This window comes from Henckelia pumila, unplaced genomic scaffold (genome assembly GCF_033568475.1).
Source record: "Henckelia pumila isolate YLH828 unplaced genomic scaffold, ASM3356847v2 CTG_477:::fragment_1, whole genome shotgun sequence".
NCBI classification, from domain to species: Eukaryota; Viridiplantae; Streptophyta; class Magnoliopsida; order Lamiales; family Gesneriaceae; genus Henckelia; species Henckelia pumila.
The window spans coordinates 371463-388501 of NW_027331840.1; the positions used below are offsets into that span (position 1 = coordinate 371463).

Genomic DNA, 17039 nt, shown 5'->3' on the forward strand with positions numbered 1-17039 from the left:
TGGATATTTATCTGATCCACATAAGACACGTTCCCAAACCGGATATGTATTTACTCGTGGAGGCACAACAATTTCTTGGCGTTCACAGAAACAAACACTAGTAACAACTTCATCAAATCACGCCGAGATTATTGCGCTACATGAAGCAAGTCGTGAATGTGTTTGGCTAAAATCAATGATTAAACATATCCAAACTTCTTGTGGATTATCAGTAAACAAAAATCCTGTGACGCTGTATGAAGATAATACTGCATGTATTGCTCAAATGAAAGAAGGATACATCAAAAGTGACAGAACCAAACATATCCTCCCAAAGTTCTTTGCCTACACTCAAGAGCTTGAGAAGAATAAAGATATTGATATCTGTTACATTCAATTAAGTGAGAACTCATCAGATCTCTTCACAAAAGCGCTTCCTACGGCAATATTCAGAAAGCATATATATAATATTGGGATGCGAAATCTACAGCGTATGTGAAGAATCGATCGTATTAACATGAGGGGGAGTTTACGTGGCTGCACTCTTTTTTTCTTGCTATGGTTTTTATCTCACTGGGTTTTTTCTAATAAGGTTTTTAACGATGCAGTATACAAACACGTAATATCACGATCATCATCACAAGGGGGAGTATTGGAAATTATATATTAAAATTAGATTAAAAATTATTGTGATGGTGATGTGATGATATTTTAATTTTTGATTATGTCTCGATTCTCGAACCAAATAACGGGTCAAATGCCCCGCCCGCCCATTCATTCTTTCCAAACCCATTTTCCTGTCGCCAGGTTTCTTGTGCAGAAAGAAGAGCATCCTTCCAAATTCTTCTATAGAAAAGTATTCACGCAAAATTTTGAAGAAATTAGATGGATCCAAAGTTCACAGAGCTGTCACAAGTGTTTGAGCGATTCAAAGCCGCGTTCTTGCGGAAAGATTTCGATACTTGTACGAAATTCCTCTCGCAGCTCAAGGTGAAGCTTCAAATTTCTGAATTCATCCACCTTTTTTTTCTTAATTGAATACTGTGCTGGTGAAACGTTGAAGTTTCTATTATTATGTAACTCGTTCGACCGGTATATTGGAATTTCTGGTAGAAATTATTACAAAAAAATTAGATCTTGATTTTTTTCTGTGTTGATTATTTTACGGTTCATTGATATGATATTCTGATGTTAATGTGAATCTGGAGGTGAATTTGGAGTCTTACGAACGTTAGCTCTTGCAATGGAAGATGATATGGGTTCGATATGTCATGATAGGATATCTGGTTTTATGAAAGTTTTCACTAAGTGAAGGGAGCAGCCTCCTTCGTCCTCTCATAGGCTGATTTTCTATTCGAAACATAGGCGTAGAGGCTGCAATCAATGAACAAATTTACTAGATTCTGACTTTCTCCTAGTTGCTTTCAGCTCAAGTTTGGGCTCACGATAATATGCTCGGTAATTTCAAAGTTGAAATGTGAGGAAGATAACTTTCTTTAGTTTTAACTTGGATGGAGGTGTTATAGTGCAATGAGAAGCATTGTTTCTTTGGAATTGATTGAGTTTAACGTTGATCATGAACCTTGGGGCATATTTTATTTCAGGTTTCATTGATAGGATTCAAAAGTCTACCTCCGTTATTTGAAGCAACACCTAATGCAATTCATGAATTGACAATAGCAAGTAAGTATATCTTGTTTTACCTGCAAGGTTCCTTCTGAATGCCTTCAAGTTTGACCATTTTTAGGGGACATATATGAGCATGCTGTTGTCCTGAGCGTAAAGATGGAGGATCATGATGCTTTTGAGAGGGATTTTTTCCAACTGAAACCTTACTATACAGATGCCCGGTAACTGTTTTACCCATCTTTGCAGAAAAGTTTATTACATGTTAGATTGCTAGGTGAATAATGGGTGAGAAATCAGTTTTAAACTCGTCTGGCTATATTTTTTTACTCTAGTTTCGGTTTAGGAGTTCACGGATCATGAATAATTTAGCAAGCTCTTTATTAGCATGTTTGTTCTTCAATTTAAATTTTCATGAATGTGACTTTGTCAAAATGCAGATATTAATTACGTAAATTGAAGCGATCTCTGCTCTTACGAATCGATCCTGTGAATGATGGGTTTATTATATTTAAAGTTAACATTCGTTGGGCCAGAGTTTCATTGCACTTTTTGACTATAAACAATGTTGTGTGGTTAGCTTATGTCCGGGGAAACCGACCAGTTGTGTGCTTTCTTAATCTATTTTTTGTGAAATATATAGTATGAAGCACTTTGGAACAATTTTTTTTTTTATGGGATTGGCTATGACTTGTTTTTCTAATTGTTGAACAGTGGTCGTCTTCCGCCATCACCTCAGGAGTATCCTATTTTAGGCCTCAACCTTTTGAGACTCCTTGTACAAAACCGTATAGCAGAATTCCATACTGAGTTGGAGTTGCTTTCTCCTGGTGCTCTAGAGAATCCTTGCGTCAAACATGCAGTTGAATTGGAGCAATCCTTCATGGAAGGAGCATACAACCGTGTTTTGAATGCTAGGCAGACAGTACCTCATGAAACATATGTCTATTTCCTTGATTTACTGGCAAAGACAGTCAGGTGAGATTTCCTTGATTTATGGTCGTAGACTGCAATTAGATAGAACGGCTTTTTTATTTAACACACTCGCTGAATCCTATTTTCCATGATTAGTCTCTACATCTCATCTTCTTGTGGCTGTAGGCTTTGTTTCCATTTCTCAATTTCACTAGTTACTCCTTGTTCTAAATGTGCTTGTCCATCATGTTAAAATGAATCTCTTCATGGTTTTGGAACTTTAAACGTGGTTTTACTGGTAGGGATGAGATTGCTGGATGTAGTGAAAAGGCTTATGAGTGCCTCTCAGTAAATGATGCACGGAAAATGCTGCTGTTTTCTTCAGATCAAGAGTTATTTGAATATGTAAAGGAGGTAAAGTTCTTGGTTCACTGTTTTCTCCCCACCCGAGGTTCTTTGAAATGTAAAATTGTAAATATATTGCAGCCAAGAGAATTGCAACTCTCCATCTGTTGTTTAAGTTCTTGATCTTTCAAGGTTTACGTGCTCAGGTCCTATTTGGGACAATTATTTTACGAACAGAAATTGGTGGAAACTAGTTTCTGCCTATTAGTTATTTATGTCTATTGGGAAAAGTTCCTTGTTTCATATACGGTGGAGAAGTGATTTTCCCGACAAACAACTGCTCCAGATTAGTCGAATTGCTTGTATATCTCAGGCACACGGATGATTATTTTGATATTGAAAATTCAGGAGCATCCGGAGTGGGAGATGAAGAATGGATTTGTGTACTTCCAAAAAACAAAGGACTCCACGCCTTGCAAGGAAATTCCGTCGTTGCAGCTTATAAACCAGACTCTAAGTTATGCTAGGGAATTGGAGCGGATTGTTTGAGAGTCGTGTTATTGTTGATTCCATATTTCCATAATCTACTTAGGGAATTGGTACTTTTTCATTGTTACAGAGGGTTTGAGCTTAAAAAAATTATATTTTGTTACAATTCCGTCGTGTGCTTGTTCCAGCCTGCTTGGCTTGTTACTTCAACTTTTTGTTGCTGCCTTGTTATCTTTTACTCATACATTAAAATTTCTGCATGTCAGAGAAACATGTAGAGTGGTCCGTGCTTTGTTTGATATGAGTTACGCTTGTCTAATCAGGTTTCGTTCTTACAACTTTGAAAACATCCGTTCAATGTAGATTGACTCATGATATGACTATATAACCGTAGCTAACCGGATTTGCATTGCATATAATTAGTTTTTATAATGAAATGGAACAAACAAGTGTTTGGTATGTTCAAACCACGGTAGCATTGACGATGTTAAGGACAGGATCACTTTATTACCCCTCCAAGCCTTCTGTTTGAATGGGTGTGGTGTTCTGCTATTGTTGCATATATAAATGAATGGTACATCTGCTCAAAACATACTTTTTAAAATGCGAGAAGGAATATTTATCATTCATCTATACATACAGAGCAACAGAAATGTCGAATGGAATAAAAGATATGGACTCTAGAGAATCACCAGCTCTACCTACAGAGGACAACAAAAGACTGGCCAAATCAAGCATCAAAGTCATCTGATCACAGATGCAGGTTCCAAGACTAAATATGACCAGCTCTAGTATATTTATAACTACATGCAATCTCAAATCGGGGATTCACTCACTGGTATTAATAGGCCAAGCCACAGGTATTCAATCTGCAATAAGACAGCAACAAAATTTATTGTTGACTCTTCATGAATCATGACCTGAATGTGTATCATCCTGTCTGCATCTCGGATCATCTTGATCTGGGAGTTCACCGAGTCTCTCCTGTAAGACCAAAATTTGATGACTCACAAGTAGAACATCGCGCACAACTGATCCTCAAAACTTGAGTAAATACAAGTGGAAAATTTTAAATTTTACAAGAATATGAATACATTACTGTCAAACTACAACAAAAACGAGCCATATTCAAAAGTATCATGTGTGGCAGACTTCTACGGTGAAAGGCTGAGTGCTAACAAGACAGCCCAGCCGTGGGAGCTTTCTTATTGTCGTTGCCCACACAGGTAAACAGAATATGGTAAGAATTGTATGATAGATGACTGGTCTACTAATAATACCTTCAGAGATGAATTCTGGGCAAATATTTGCTCGTACTCACTCCTTATACGAGCCAATTCTGCTCTAAGAGATGCATTTTCTTCGTTTAATGCTTCCGCTCGACTCGCCAATTCATCACATTCTGCCTAAAATTTATGAATGAAAGCAAAAGACATCAATAAAATAAACCAGTGCCTGATTAATCAAGAACGGTAGGGGGATGCACTGACTGCTTAATCAAGAATAGTTGGGGGTTAGTAACAATGAACCTGCTTTCGTAATCGGGATCGACGAGCAGATTCCCGGTTAGACTGCTTTCTTTTCTGTCTTTTGAGGTCCCTGTCATCCTGACTCACAAAAAACATGTAGATGATCAATATGCAGACGGAATCAAATCAGATGTAAAAGAACAGGAGGACAAGTGAACTCCAATAAAGAAGGAAGGGAAATGACAAAAAGGGGAGGAGAACCTGCTGCATCCAGAGCTGTGACTGGGAGTTGTCTCGTGATCCAGTATTGACTACTCCTCCTGCAACTGGAGTTGTAAGAGTGTTTCCTCCAATTGCAGGAATAGGAGATGATGATGCCGCAGCAGCCCAATAATCCATTCCAATATTTAAGTTAGTGGTTGGAGCAGGAATACCACTCACAGCCCCTGCCGCTGGCACAATGGCCACAGGGCGAGGTGTACCCAGTCCCCCATTCTGAGAACTGTGAGCAGTATTGCCGTTTTGTGGCAGTTCAGCTGTAGCATGACATCATGATAAGGATCGAAGTCAAAAATTCGAAACTAGAAATAGCCAGCGGTAGAAGTAAAAACTCCTAGGACAGAACCTGAATCTTGCTGGCCACTAATCTTCTCTCCGGAGTCCTGCAAAAGTAATGAAACAAGGCTCAGAAGAAGTTGTAAGTGGGAGGTATCAGATATCTAATTGTTTGAGCATACTTTGCGCTTAAAAACTTTTTAGAGCACAAGGAGAGCTTTGCCAAGGAGAATGCACACAACTAATAGAACCCTTTCAGAGACAAAACATCTTTGCCATGTGAAATTTATACAAATGAAACTCTATTCATAAGCTTTTCAATATATCAATTTATTAGACCATGAGAGAGACAACATATCCCTACTATCTGCTTAATCTTGCTAGAGCCTAGATGGGATAAATCCTTCAGTAACGCAAAAACCATAGAACCTGATTGCTAAAAAAAATAATGAGGACCATTGGCAAGCTTTACCCTTACATTCAGAGCTAACATAGAGCCATGACTATAAATTTAGTCATCTATTTTCCTTCACCAAATCCAATTCAACAGTTAATAATGAGTGATTTTCTCAGAGTTCTAAAAAACAACTAGAATGTGAATGGGCAAAATGCTGAGTAACATTTGTAGACTTGTTTTTTTTCTTTCATGCTTTCTTGCTTTTCTTTTCGAAACAATAATGGGGTAAAACAAAGAAGATGGATGACTTCCTTAGCTTATAGAATCAACTACAATATTTCCAGTCATTATTCATTAGCTGTGTTATTTAAAATAAAAAATTACTCTTGTTTGATAAAATTCATATGATCTCGAATATCTGATCGTGAAGAATCTCAACCACATTTACCCAAGAAAATATGTGTATCGATCCCTCAACTTCTTAAGTAATGTCTATTAACAGCATTAATTTCAGGCGTGTGATTCATAATCATATAACATAGATGTTGTACGACGTGCAACTTACAGTTTGAGAATTAGCATCACTCCCTTCACTTGAACCCTCACTAGCATTCTCAGGACTGCAAAGTTTTATCAGAGCAACAGTTTGAAAATCAAATAAGAAACAGCGTTCAACAGCAGACATGTACAATGCATGAAGATTTGCACACAACTCTGTGCTAATAAGAAAACAAAATGATATAGCATGTATAAGCAAACAAAGAGATTGAATAATGAGTAAAACATGAGAAATTATGCTGCATGGGATGACCCTTGAAGCCGAGAAAAAAAAAACTCTGCAGTACATCAACCATGAAAAAGTTGAGGAATTCACAAGAGCTCGTGTTAAATAGGACATTTAAACATAATATCGAAGTCTGTCTCCATGATCTACCCAATAATGAAAACAAATACAAATACAAATTATTCCTTTCAAAAAAAAAGTACAAATACAAATTATTGATATTTGTGCTTTCATACTCCGCTAAATATATAATGAAATTTACATGGTACCTTAACCAAATCCATTCATTCATTTTCCATACCTTTTAGAATGCAAACCGTTTACAGATGCACCAGCAGTTTTTCCAGGTTCATTGTTCTTCCCTGTAATCATATTTAAACTGCCTAAGCTTCCCCTAGATCTTTTGATTGGCAGTTTCTCCTTTTCAAACGACTTGCCATCCACCTCGATGTTTCCAGTCGAGTTGCCCTTTAATGAACATTTGAAAATCATTCTTTGATAAGTTCAAAACTTGCTATTTACAAGTGTGAACAAAATGTAGGAAGGCCATAATAACTTACAGTGCCTTCGGCAACACCATTTGGAGAAGGCATAGCAAAAGGACTGAATGGATATGATCCCTGAACAGGTTCAAATACAAGGGCAAGATTCAGGCAATCATGGAGAGAAATAGAATCTTAGCAATGAAACTGAAGGAAATTATGAGACTACCGGAGCCATAGATGGGTGCCCATATGGGTACATTGCAACATATGGATGAGGTGGAGTTCCATAGGGTGGCATGAATTGCTGCATATTGCCGAAGAGATATGAATGTCAAGCAAAATCTAATGAAGTACACAAAAATGGAAAACAAAAGTAACTAGAAGATTTATACAAGTTCAGATTCCAATAGCATCAGAGCTTTCACTCATTTAGGGTCAGCCAGGAAAAAAAAAAAAGGAAAATACAGACAGAATTAGGAAGATTCAGTTGAGGAAGGGATGTTAGTTCAGTGATGAACGAGCTTGTACACATCGAGCATGGGGTAACCTTGTTTAGGCTTAATATGTTGGGGTTCTACAAGTACATCATCGCGAAATCATCTAATTAAGCTTTAATGTTCTTTCAGTTTCAAATATGGGTCTTCATTCTCTCCTTTTCAACCTCATCCTGGTTCATAAATAATCTGGATCAAGAAATCATTCTCTAAAATTCAGTGGATCTTCTTCGAAAGATCTTTCTCAGGCTACTTGTAACACCTCTAAATCGTTCTAAATGGCGTCCGAGGCAGCGCCTATGTGGAAGGAGGCCATCACTCGCACCGCCTTTGCCTTAGGCGGTCAAATGCGAGCCGGGGTGGGCAAGGCGGACGGGACAGTCAAAAGTCGCCAAAATTAAAAAAAAAATCAATTCATTAAAACATTTACACTTTCTAATAAAAAATAATAGTCAACCCAATCACCCACATTTATTTATGCATATATTACATGATTATATAAAATTATGTATAAAACGTAGTAAATAAAAAATTCAACTGCCTAGGCGATATGCGGTCACTAACCGCCCCGCCACCGCCATTTACAACACTACTTATGTTCAACCATCAATCAATGCCCAAAACAAAAACCGTTTCTTAGAAGTTGATAATTAGCAAGAAAAAATATCCTTTTGTGGTTATGATACGGATTTACCTACCTATGACAACTGGTTTCATTTCTCCTAAATTTCACAAGCTGTCCAGCCACAAGTGCTATAGTCTACTACAAGAACCATAAAAAGTCCTTTGTGTGCTGAAACTAGCTGGAATCTCAAGAAATCATGGTAAAATTTCTTGATGGGATGTCACCATAAATCGAGTTCAGACTTCAGGGGTCGGAAAAATCAGATTTTGTTATCTTTTTTGTATTTGTTAAGTAAAAGTTACCTCATTTTCATCGCTAGTAAAATGTGGTGCATTTCTTGCAAGCTTGTTGATCCTCGCAATGACAGAATATCTACTTCACTAGATTATCAAACCAAATAAAGTAAGAAATCTAATACCTGGACACCCCACATGTAAGGGTGCGGCTGTGGACTTGATGCCAAGAACCCGTGTGGAGGCATAGGGGAATATGCCTGCATAACCAAAACTCTTGCGCTATAACTACCGATATTAGTTTTATTGAGGGAAAACATGTGTATCTTGAAAAAAAATTGTAACCTGGAAGCCAGACCAATCTGCGGCAACCATGCCAGAGCCAGCTGAACTGTGCTCCTAGAAACTCAAAAAAAAGAAAAAAGATGAAAACTGATTTGGATAATCAACGAGAAGTCCAGAATTGATGAAACCAAGAGCCCTAAACAAGACTACCCACCTGTAAATGAGTCGTTGGCTCCTTTGCTTCCTTCCCCTCCTTGGAGGACTTGTCTATCTCACCATTCCCCATGTTTAAGCCTCACGAATTCCTCCTATATCAACATATTGATCCGGTTTTCACACAATCAAACCATTATATATCGTTGCCCGAAAAATTACAACAAATTATTTCGATAAAAAATAAAGTTAACATGCTGTCAGCGAAAATCTTCACATAACATGCTAGCGTGTATAGATGTATTCCAGAAAGGATTAGTGTAGACGGAAATCATGTATCAGTATAACTCTAGCAATGGCAAAAGCTTATCTCGAATGTCCCGTGATTAACATCAAATCCTCAAGTGAAATAAATATCATGCATTTAAATCCTCGCTTTACAAACCCAAATCAGAACATCAACACAACAAACTCACGCATGCAGAGACGTATGAAAATATCCACGCTTTAAAAAAAATGGCAACTCAAACACTCGTCAAATGAATCATCTAAGTAAGAAAACTGAAATAATTTTTAATAACAAAGATTACCGCTAAAAATGATCCACAAATCTGAATGACTGTGTCAACTCAGCTCGCAACAGCTCAAATTCCTGCGTTGCTTCAACTATAAACTGTGATTCGAACAGCTAATTGAAATAAATAATAAAATTGATTTTTGTGAAAGAATGGAGGGGGGACTAAAATTTAATTGCAAGAAATTCCAAAAAATATGAGGGAAAATGGGAGGAAATTAGGGCTTCGTTCGTGAGATCGTCCACATGGCCGCGTCGTTTTCTGCCGATTTGCAGAGAGAATTTGCCGATGTGGTGTACACCGTGGATTGAATAGTGGAGCTCGTGGACTGATTAACGGCTGCGATTGGGTCACGTGTTATGCTGCGTGATTTTACAGGTCGGGGCAATCTCAGACCCGTGACAGAATTTGTAGTTGGATAAAGAGGTAAAATTTCATCCAACCCCATGGGTTTTACTCTATGTGATAGGTGGAAGCATAATATTAGTCAAATTATGCGAGCCCCATATGATTGATGTGGGGCCCCCATAATTTGAACCAATGAAAGAGTTTCATCTACCCCATGAAGTAATGCCCATGGGATAGGATCTAACCATCCGATACAGAGGGGAAATTCGAACCTACCCATGGGTTTTACCCCATGTGATAGGTGGAAGCATTTTATTGATTCAAATCATGTAGACCCCACATAATTAAGTGTGCCCCACATAATTTGAACTAATCAGTAGGTTGATTAGATTCTACCCTATGGGTATTACCCATGGGATAGGTGGAATCATTTTATTGGTTCTTATCGGATGCGTCGATGCTGGCCTCAGGGCACTGCCCTGAGCCAGTCATCGACTGACACGTGGCGCTACTTTATAAATTTTTTTTTTAAATTTTCGTCCCTCTTTTGACTCACCACCCAACCATGGTTAACTTACACATGGGTTTTTTATTTTGAAAATCATCAAAAAATCCCAAATATCTCATTTTGGAAAATCTACGCCCTACTCGCTCAAACCTTTTCTCTCTGAAACTTGAGAACCCTAAAATTATTTTGAATCCCCAGTCTTGAGCTCTCCATATTAAGCCTTTCCAAGCAACAGCGACGTTCCTTCCGGTTAGTGCTTATGCAGCATTTGGTCCTTTTCGATTGAAGGTAAAAAAATTTCGATTTCAATTTTTTTTTTGGAAGGAAGACGATGTGCTCGTACCTTTTGCTTTGACTGGGATGGGCTTTATAACAATTTTTTTTTAAAGGAGGAAGATGTACGCTTACCTCTTTCTTTGAGACTAGGGTGGGCTTTATATCATTTTTTTTTGGGAGGAAGATGTACGCTAACCTTTTTCTTTTTTTTTTTTGGAAGGAAGAAGATGTACGTTTTACCTCTTTCTTCGACTAGGTGGGCTTTATATCATTTTCGTGTCATCTTAAATTTCTTCTTCTTTCAAAATTTTGATGTGCAGGGACAGTACTTGGTTTGTTCTTCAATCGAAAACAAATATAGTTGACATAACCCGGAGCCGAAACAGGTTGAAGTTATGCACATGGAAAATTAAACTCAGGCCAAGTATTATATTTGGGATCAATTGTTTTTGAATTTAACATGAATCTGTGTTAATTGTCCACTAGATTTCATTGTATTTGACCACTGGATTGATGTGAATATTGAAAAATCTTAGATTATATATGTGCATAATATCTCTAGAGGAATCATTGTATCAGTATTATATGGTCACATCTATCTACAATAGTAAAGATCTTAGCTGAGATTTCATTTAGAGGAAGTCTAGAGTTCTTGTATTTCGTAGTAGTTGTTATGTATGGTGATTATGAGATTGAAATTTCCTTTTTACAGGAGCACTCATCTATCTCACCAGGTTTTGATATTATTTAGATGGTGAGTCACAGACAGTTAATTGATTTATTTTATTATAATATGATTTTTTGAATATGGAATCTTGAATTTTGTTTAGGGAAAAGCCTACGTTGTCTTTGAAAGAAAGAATCCAGGTGTTTATGGATCTTGGGTAGAAACACACGCTGAAGTCAAAGATTACGAAAATCTTTTATACGAGAAGTTTTCTAGTAGGGCAGAGGCGATAAAAGCGTTTGAGAACTATGTGAAAAAACGTCCAACTAATTCATTCACGACAAAGAGCAAGGAAAGTTCATGTGGTGCTTCTAGTTCACAACGAAATTCTCGTCAAGCAGAAAAAATTGTTGAATTGGAAGATGCTCTGTCAAATTTGCAAAATGATGTTTTGCAAATCATGAAAAAAATGGACGACATGAAACAAAAGTTAGAAGAGATGAGATTGAATGGCAGTGGTTAGTTTGTGCTAGAAACTGTGATGTAATGTAATTCTAGATCAATTAGTGTGATTGTATGAAACAACCCTAACTCTATAATAAATAAATATGCGGAAAATTTTTTTTTTTTTTATACTACTAAATAAAATATGTACATATATGCCCATACATATATGCACAGAATAAAATATTTAAAATAAATACATGACTAAATAAATAAACAATTAAATACTTAAGTAAAATGCATTCTTTAAAATAAATAAATATCTGAGTCAGCCCTATAATTAAAAATATACTGCATAAATAAAATGAATAAAAAGTGTGCATGCACTAAAAATATTTAATAAAATATTCAAAAACCTCAACCCTCGAAAATATTTAAAATGTATCATAAAACAACATGTATGGTGACTCAGAAGCTGTCACGGTCACGGGGCCACTGCTACATGTCTGCTCATACGTCCTCGCCTCCGGTGGGTACAATGCCATCCTCAGCGTACTCACCTGCACCATACCAGTGTAGTGAGCCTAGAGGCCCAACATGCTAACATAGCAAGGGTTTAAAATAATTTAAATCAATTTAATACTAATACATACATATACATGAATGAGCATGCTTAAAAATTTCATAACATAACTTACTTAAATAAACATAAATAACATAATACATAACATTATTGAGCAATTCATTTTCTAACATAGCATGGTTGTATCCGTAGTGTAACCTTAAATCATACATTAAATACTGATCAGCGTGGAAACCTACGTACGTGGCCGGTGACGAATCACCTCTTAAATTGGCAGTAAACTGCCCTTCAATCATATGGGGACAAGTCCCCCTTAAATTGTCACACTACTTCAACTTCCAACATAAAATATTTTTATTGCTCAACTTAAACATTAAATCATGCATAAAATATTATTTCATGAATGCATGTACTTGAATAAAATGTGTGTCCTTCATATATATTTAATTTAATTTTTCTTACTAACATATAAATATTAAAATAACTTAAATGCATAAAAAAATAATTAAATATATATTCAGGACACATGCATATTTTCTCATGGATGGTTCTGGACTGCTGGCTCTAATACTCAATCCCATTAACTTAAATCTGGTCCATTAACATACTTAAGCCCAATATCTTAAACTTTAAGCCCAAATAATTATTCTAAGCCCAATTAAATTAATAAAGCCCATTAAAATACACTAAGCCCAATAACAACTTAAACTGGCCCAATGGGCCCAAAAACCCAAAGACTGGCCCATTAACTTTTATGAGCCCAAAAGCCCATAAAATAAATGGACTAACTTAATTAAAATTTTAAAAGTCCAAATAAAATTATTTGGGAGTCCAAATAATTTTATTTTAATTTAATTGACTCAAAACCCATTAATTCATAAAATATTTTAAAAATAAAAAGACTCGAGCCCGGCCCACCAAACCCGGACCCGGACCCACTTAAACCGACCCACTAACCTACTGACCCGACCCGGACCCCTCAGACCCGACCCGGACTACTCCTAACCCTAAAACCCGAACACCCCCTCTTCCCCTCCTTGGCCGCCGCGTGCAGCAGTCCTTTAGGGACTGCTGCCGCCTCACTCCGGCCACGATCGGCCGGAGCGCCGCCGGCAGGACCTTCCCAGGGTCCTGCCGGTTCGAACCATACCTTGGTTCGAGCCCCATGCACACTGCACGTCGAACCCGAAGCCTCAAATCCCGAAACCCTAGCCTGCGACCTCCATGAGCCCGACTGCACCCTCTTGCTTTCTGGGCTCTTTTGGCTTGATTCGACCGAGCCAATTGAGCCTAGGTTCACCCTAGACGCCCTAGAGACCCCAACCAGCAGTCATCCAAGCCATGGTTAGCCAAAAACGTGAGCATGCTTATGAAATCAAAGAACAATGCGCCTACAACCAACATTCAAATCGATTTTCTGAAAAAGTCTTAATGATTTTCGATGCATACACAACACACACATTAATATAACTGATAGGCACGAAAAGTATAGAAGGAAATCATGCCTTTCACCGTAGGTATTGATTTAACACGCACGTAGGACGTTTCCGGGACGACGGGGCGAACACACCTTCGAAGCTTTAAAAGATTTGAGCTATGGAACCTCCTAGGCTTGAGGAAGAAGATGAAGATGGAGAATGGAGGCGGCTAAGGGGGTGAACGATCGGCTAAGGGGTTTGGGGTAGATTAGGTTTAGGTTTTTAGGTTAAATAGAATTTAATTAGGATAATAACTTAATTAGAATTATATTATACCATAAAACACTTATTTAAAAATCCCTAATAATAAAAATAATCTGATGGAAAAATTAAATCCCGAAATATTAGAGTAGGGAATTTTTAAAAATACCAAAAAGTCAATATTTTGGCTAATTTTGAATAAAAAAGGACTCCTAAAATTATATAAAATTAAATACTTAAAATTTTGAGATAATAAAACTCAAAATAATATTTTAAGGCTCTAAAAAGGCTCATAAAATAATTTGGCTAGAAAGTTGTCATCTCGTCCGTCCACGGTCCCGCCTACGCGATCAAATAATTAAAATACTACAAATCATAAAAATCACTAATTATGGGTTAAATGCTTAAAAATAAATTAAATCATGCACAAATAATTCACATAATTATTTAACCCATAAATCTAAAATTTAGAATAATTAAATATCCTAATTATGCAGGCGGATTTACGTAATTAAAAATACCGGGTGTTACAATTCTCCCCCCCTTAAATTGAATTTCGTCCTCGAAATTAAAGTACTTACCCGAACAACTCCGGGTAACGAGTCCTCATGTCAGCCTCGGTCTCCCAAGTAGCTTCCTCCTCCGAGTGATTCAGCCACTGGACTCTGACCATCGGTATGACCCGCGTCCTAAGCCTCCGCTCCTCTCTAGCCAAGATCCGCACTGGTCTCTCCTCGTAAACAAGATCTGGTGGCAACTGTAAGGGCTCGAAATCCAACACATGCGACGGGTTGGAGACATATCTCCGAAGCATGGATACATGGAAAACGTTGTGCACTGCCGCTAGCCCTGGAGGTAGAGCTAAACGATAGGCCAACGTGCCAACTCGCTCCAAGATCTCGAATGGCCCTATATACCTCGGATTAAGCTTGCCTCTTCGGCCAAAACGCACTACTCCCTTCATAGGTGACACCTTCAGAAATACGTGATCACCTACAGCAAACTCCAAATCTCGTCGTCTGGCATCTGCATAACTCTTCTGCCGACTCTGAGCAGTCCTCATCCTATCTCGAATCTGAGTCACAATGTCAGCTGACTGCTGCACAATCTCAGGACCCAACAAAATCCTCTCACCAACCTCATCCCAATGCACCGGAGATCTGCATCTCCTCCCATAAAGTGCTGCATATGGAGCCATACCTATAGACGACTGAAAGCTGTTGTTATAGGTAAACTCCACTAATGGCAGTCTAGTCTCCCAAGATCCTCGAAAATCAATGACACAAGCTCTCAGAAGATCCTCGAGAACCTGGATCACTCTCTCGGACTGGCCATCTGTCTGGGGATGAAATGCTGTACTGAACAAAAGCCTAGTCCCCAAAGCTGTGTGCAGACTCTTCCAAAATGCTGAGGTGAATCTCGGATCTCTGTCTGACACAATAGACACTGGTATGCCATGCAGTCTAACAATCTCTCTGATGTAAAGCTCTGCATACTGTGTCAAAGTGTAGTTAATCCTTACCGGCAAGAAATGAGCTGACTTGGTGAGTCTATCCACAATCACCCAAATCGCTGTACACCCTCTGGTACTCCTCGGTAAGCCAACTACAAAGTCCATCGTAATATTCTCCCATTTCCATTCCGGAATAGGGAGAGGTCTAAGAAGTCCCGCTGGACGCTGATGCTCTGCTTTGACTTGCTGACAAGTCAAGCACTCTGACACCACTCTCCCGATGTCACTCTTCATCCCGGGCCACCAATACAATAACTGTAAGTCTCGGTACATCTTCGTACTTCCGGGGTGAATGGAGTACGGAGATGCATGAGCCTCTGCTAGAAATCTCGGCTCTCAACTGATCAACGTTCGGTACCCACATCCTCCCACGGTATTGAACGATGCCATCCTCCACTGTATACAAGAGACTACCTCTGGCCTCATCTCTCTGTCTCCATCGCTGTAGCTCCTCATCAGTGGACTGTCCCTCTCTAATCCGATCTCTCAAAACTGGCTGCACCGTCAATACTGACAAGCTCGGTGCATGACCGCTCGGATAGCACTCCAACCCAAACCTCTGAATCTCGGTCTGTAGTGGTAACTGCACAGTCAAACATGTTACCACTGATGACTTCCGACTCAAAGCATCGGCCACTACATTAGCTTTACCCGGATGGTAGCTAATGTCACAATCATAGTCCTTCACCAACTCCAACCATCTGCGCTGTCTCATGTTCAACTCCTTCTGTGTGAAGAAGTACTTGAGACTCTTGTGATCGGTGAAAATCTTGCACTTCTCGCCGTAAAGATAGTGCCTCCAGATTTTCAAAGCGAAGACCACTGCTGCCAACTCCAAGTCATGCGTCGGGTAGTTCTGCTCATGAATCTTCAACTGTCTCGACGCATACGCAATAGCCTTACCACACTGCATAAGCACTGCGCCTAAACCAAGTTTAGACGCATCGGTGTAAACCACTAACTCCTCGTGTGGTACTGTCATCGCTAACACTGGTGCTGTAGTGAGTGCTTCCTTCAGCTGATCGAAGCTCCTCTGACAGTCTGAACTCCATATAAACTTCGCATTCTTCTTGGTCAAGGAAGTCAAGGGTACTGCAATAGAGGAAAAACCCTTGATGAACTTCCTGTAGTATCCGGCCAAACCCAAGAAACTGCGAATCTCTGAAGCATTCTTCGGAATGCCCCAATTCTGCACTGCCTCTACCTTAGACTGATCGACTGCAACTCCATCTCTCGAAATAATGTGGCCAAGAAATGCCACCTGCTCAAGCCAAAACTCGCACTTGCTGAACTTGGCATACAACCGATGCTCCCTCAAAGTCTGCAATGCGGTCTGAAGGTGCTGTCTATGCTCCTCGATGCTCCTAGAATAGATCAAAATATCATCAATAAAGACTATGATGAACTGATCCAGATATGGCTGAAAGACTCGGTTCATGAGATCCATGAAAACCGCTGGAGCATTGGTCAACCCAAATGGCATCACCAAGAACTCGTAATGCCCATATCGTGTCCGGAAAGCAGTCTTGGACACATCTGCATCCCTAACACGCAACTGATGGTAACCAGATCGCAGATCGATCTTGGAGAACACTGAAGCTCCCTGCAACTG

The 17039-nt window shown here is 38.8% G+C and overlaps 2 protein-coding genes across 3 annotated transcripts; one reads left to right on the forward strand and one right to left on the reverse strand.

Annotated features, from left to right (window-relative positions):
- The first annotated feature begins 762 nt into the window (after positions 1–762).
- Positions 763–3653, forward strand: LOC140872782 (26S proteasome non-ATPase regulatory subunit 8 homolog A-like). The gene is made up of 6 exons (XM_073275668.1): positions 763–969; positions 1584–1662; positions 1727–1829; positions 2320–2583; positions 2823–2934; positions 3274–3653. Exons 1-6 carry the CDS (start codon positions 865–867, stop codon positions 3412–3414), a joined length of 804 nt encoding a protein of 267 aa, XP_073131769.1. The 5' UTR covers positions 763–864; the 3' UTR covers positions 3415–3653.
- A 270-nt stretch (positions 3654–3923) lies between these two features.
- LOC140872735 (bZIP transcription factor 16-like) lies at positions 3924–9709 on the reverse strand. 2 transcript variants are annotated; one of them, XM_073275618.1, is made up of 13 exons: positions 9425–9709; positions 8896–8989; positions 8742–8795; positions 8582–8656; positions 7271–7348; positions 7120–7179; positions 6861–7027; positions 6341–6395; positions 5434–5485; positions 5085–5359; positions 4884–4961; positions 4635–4760; positions 3924–4338 (listed from the first exon to the last, which is right to left on the reverse strand). In XM_073275618.1, exons 2-13 carry the CDS (start codon positions 8965–8967, stop codon positions 4261–4263), a joined length of 1170 nt encoding a protein of 389 aa, XP_073131719.1. In that variant the 5' UTR covers positions 8968–8989; positions 9425–9709; the 3' UTR covers positions 3924–4260. The 2 variants fall into 2 exon arrangements, with proteins under 2 accessions (XP_073131719.1, XP_073131720.1); XM_073275619.1 differs by having other exon boundaries at positions 3925–4338; positions 5449–5485.
- Between the last annotated feature and the right edge of the window lie 7330 nt (positions 9710–17039).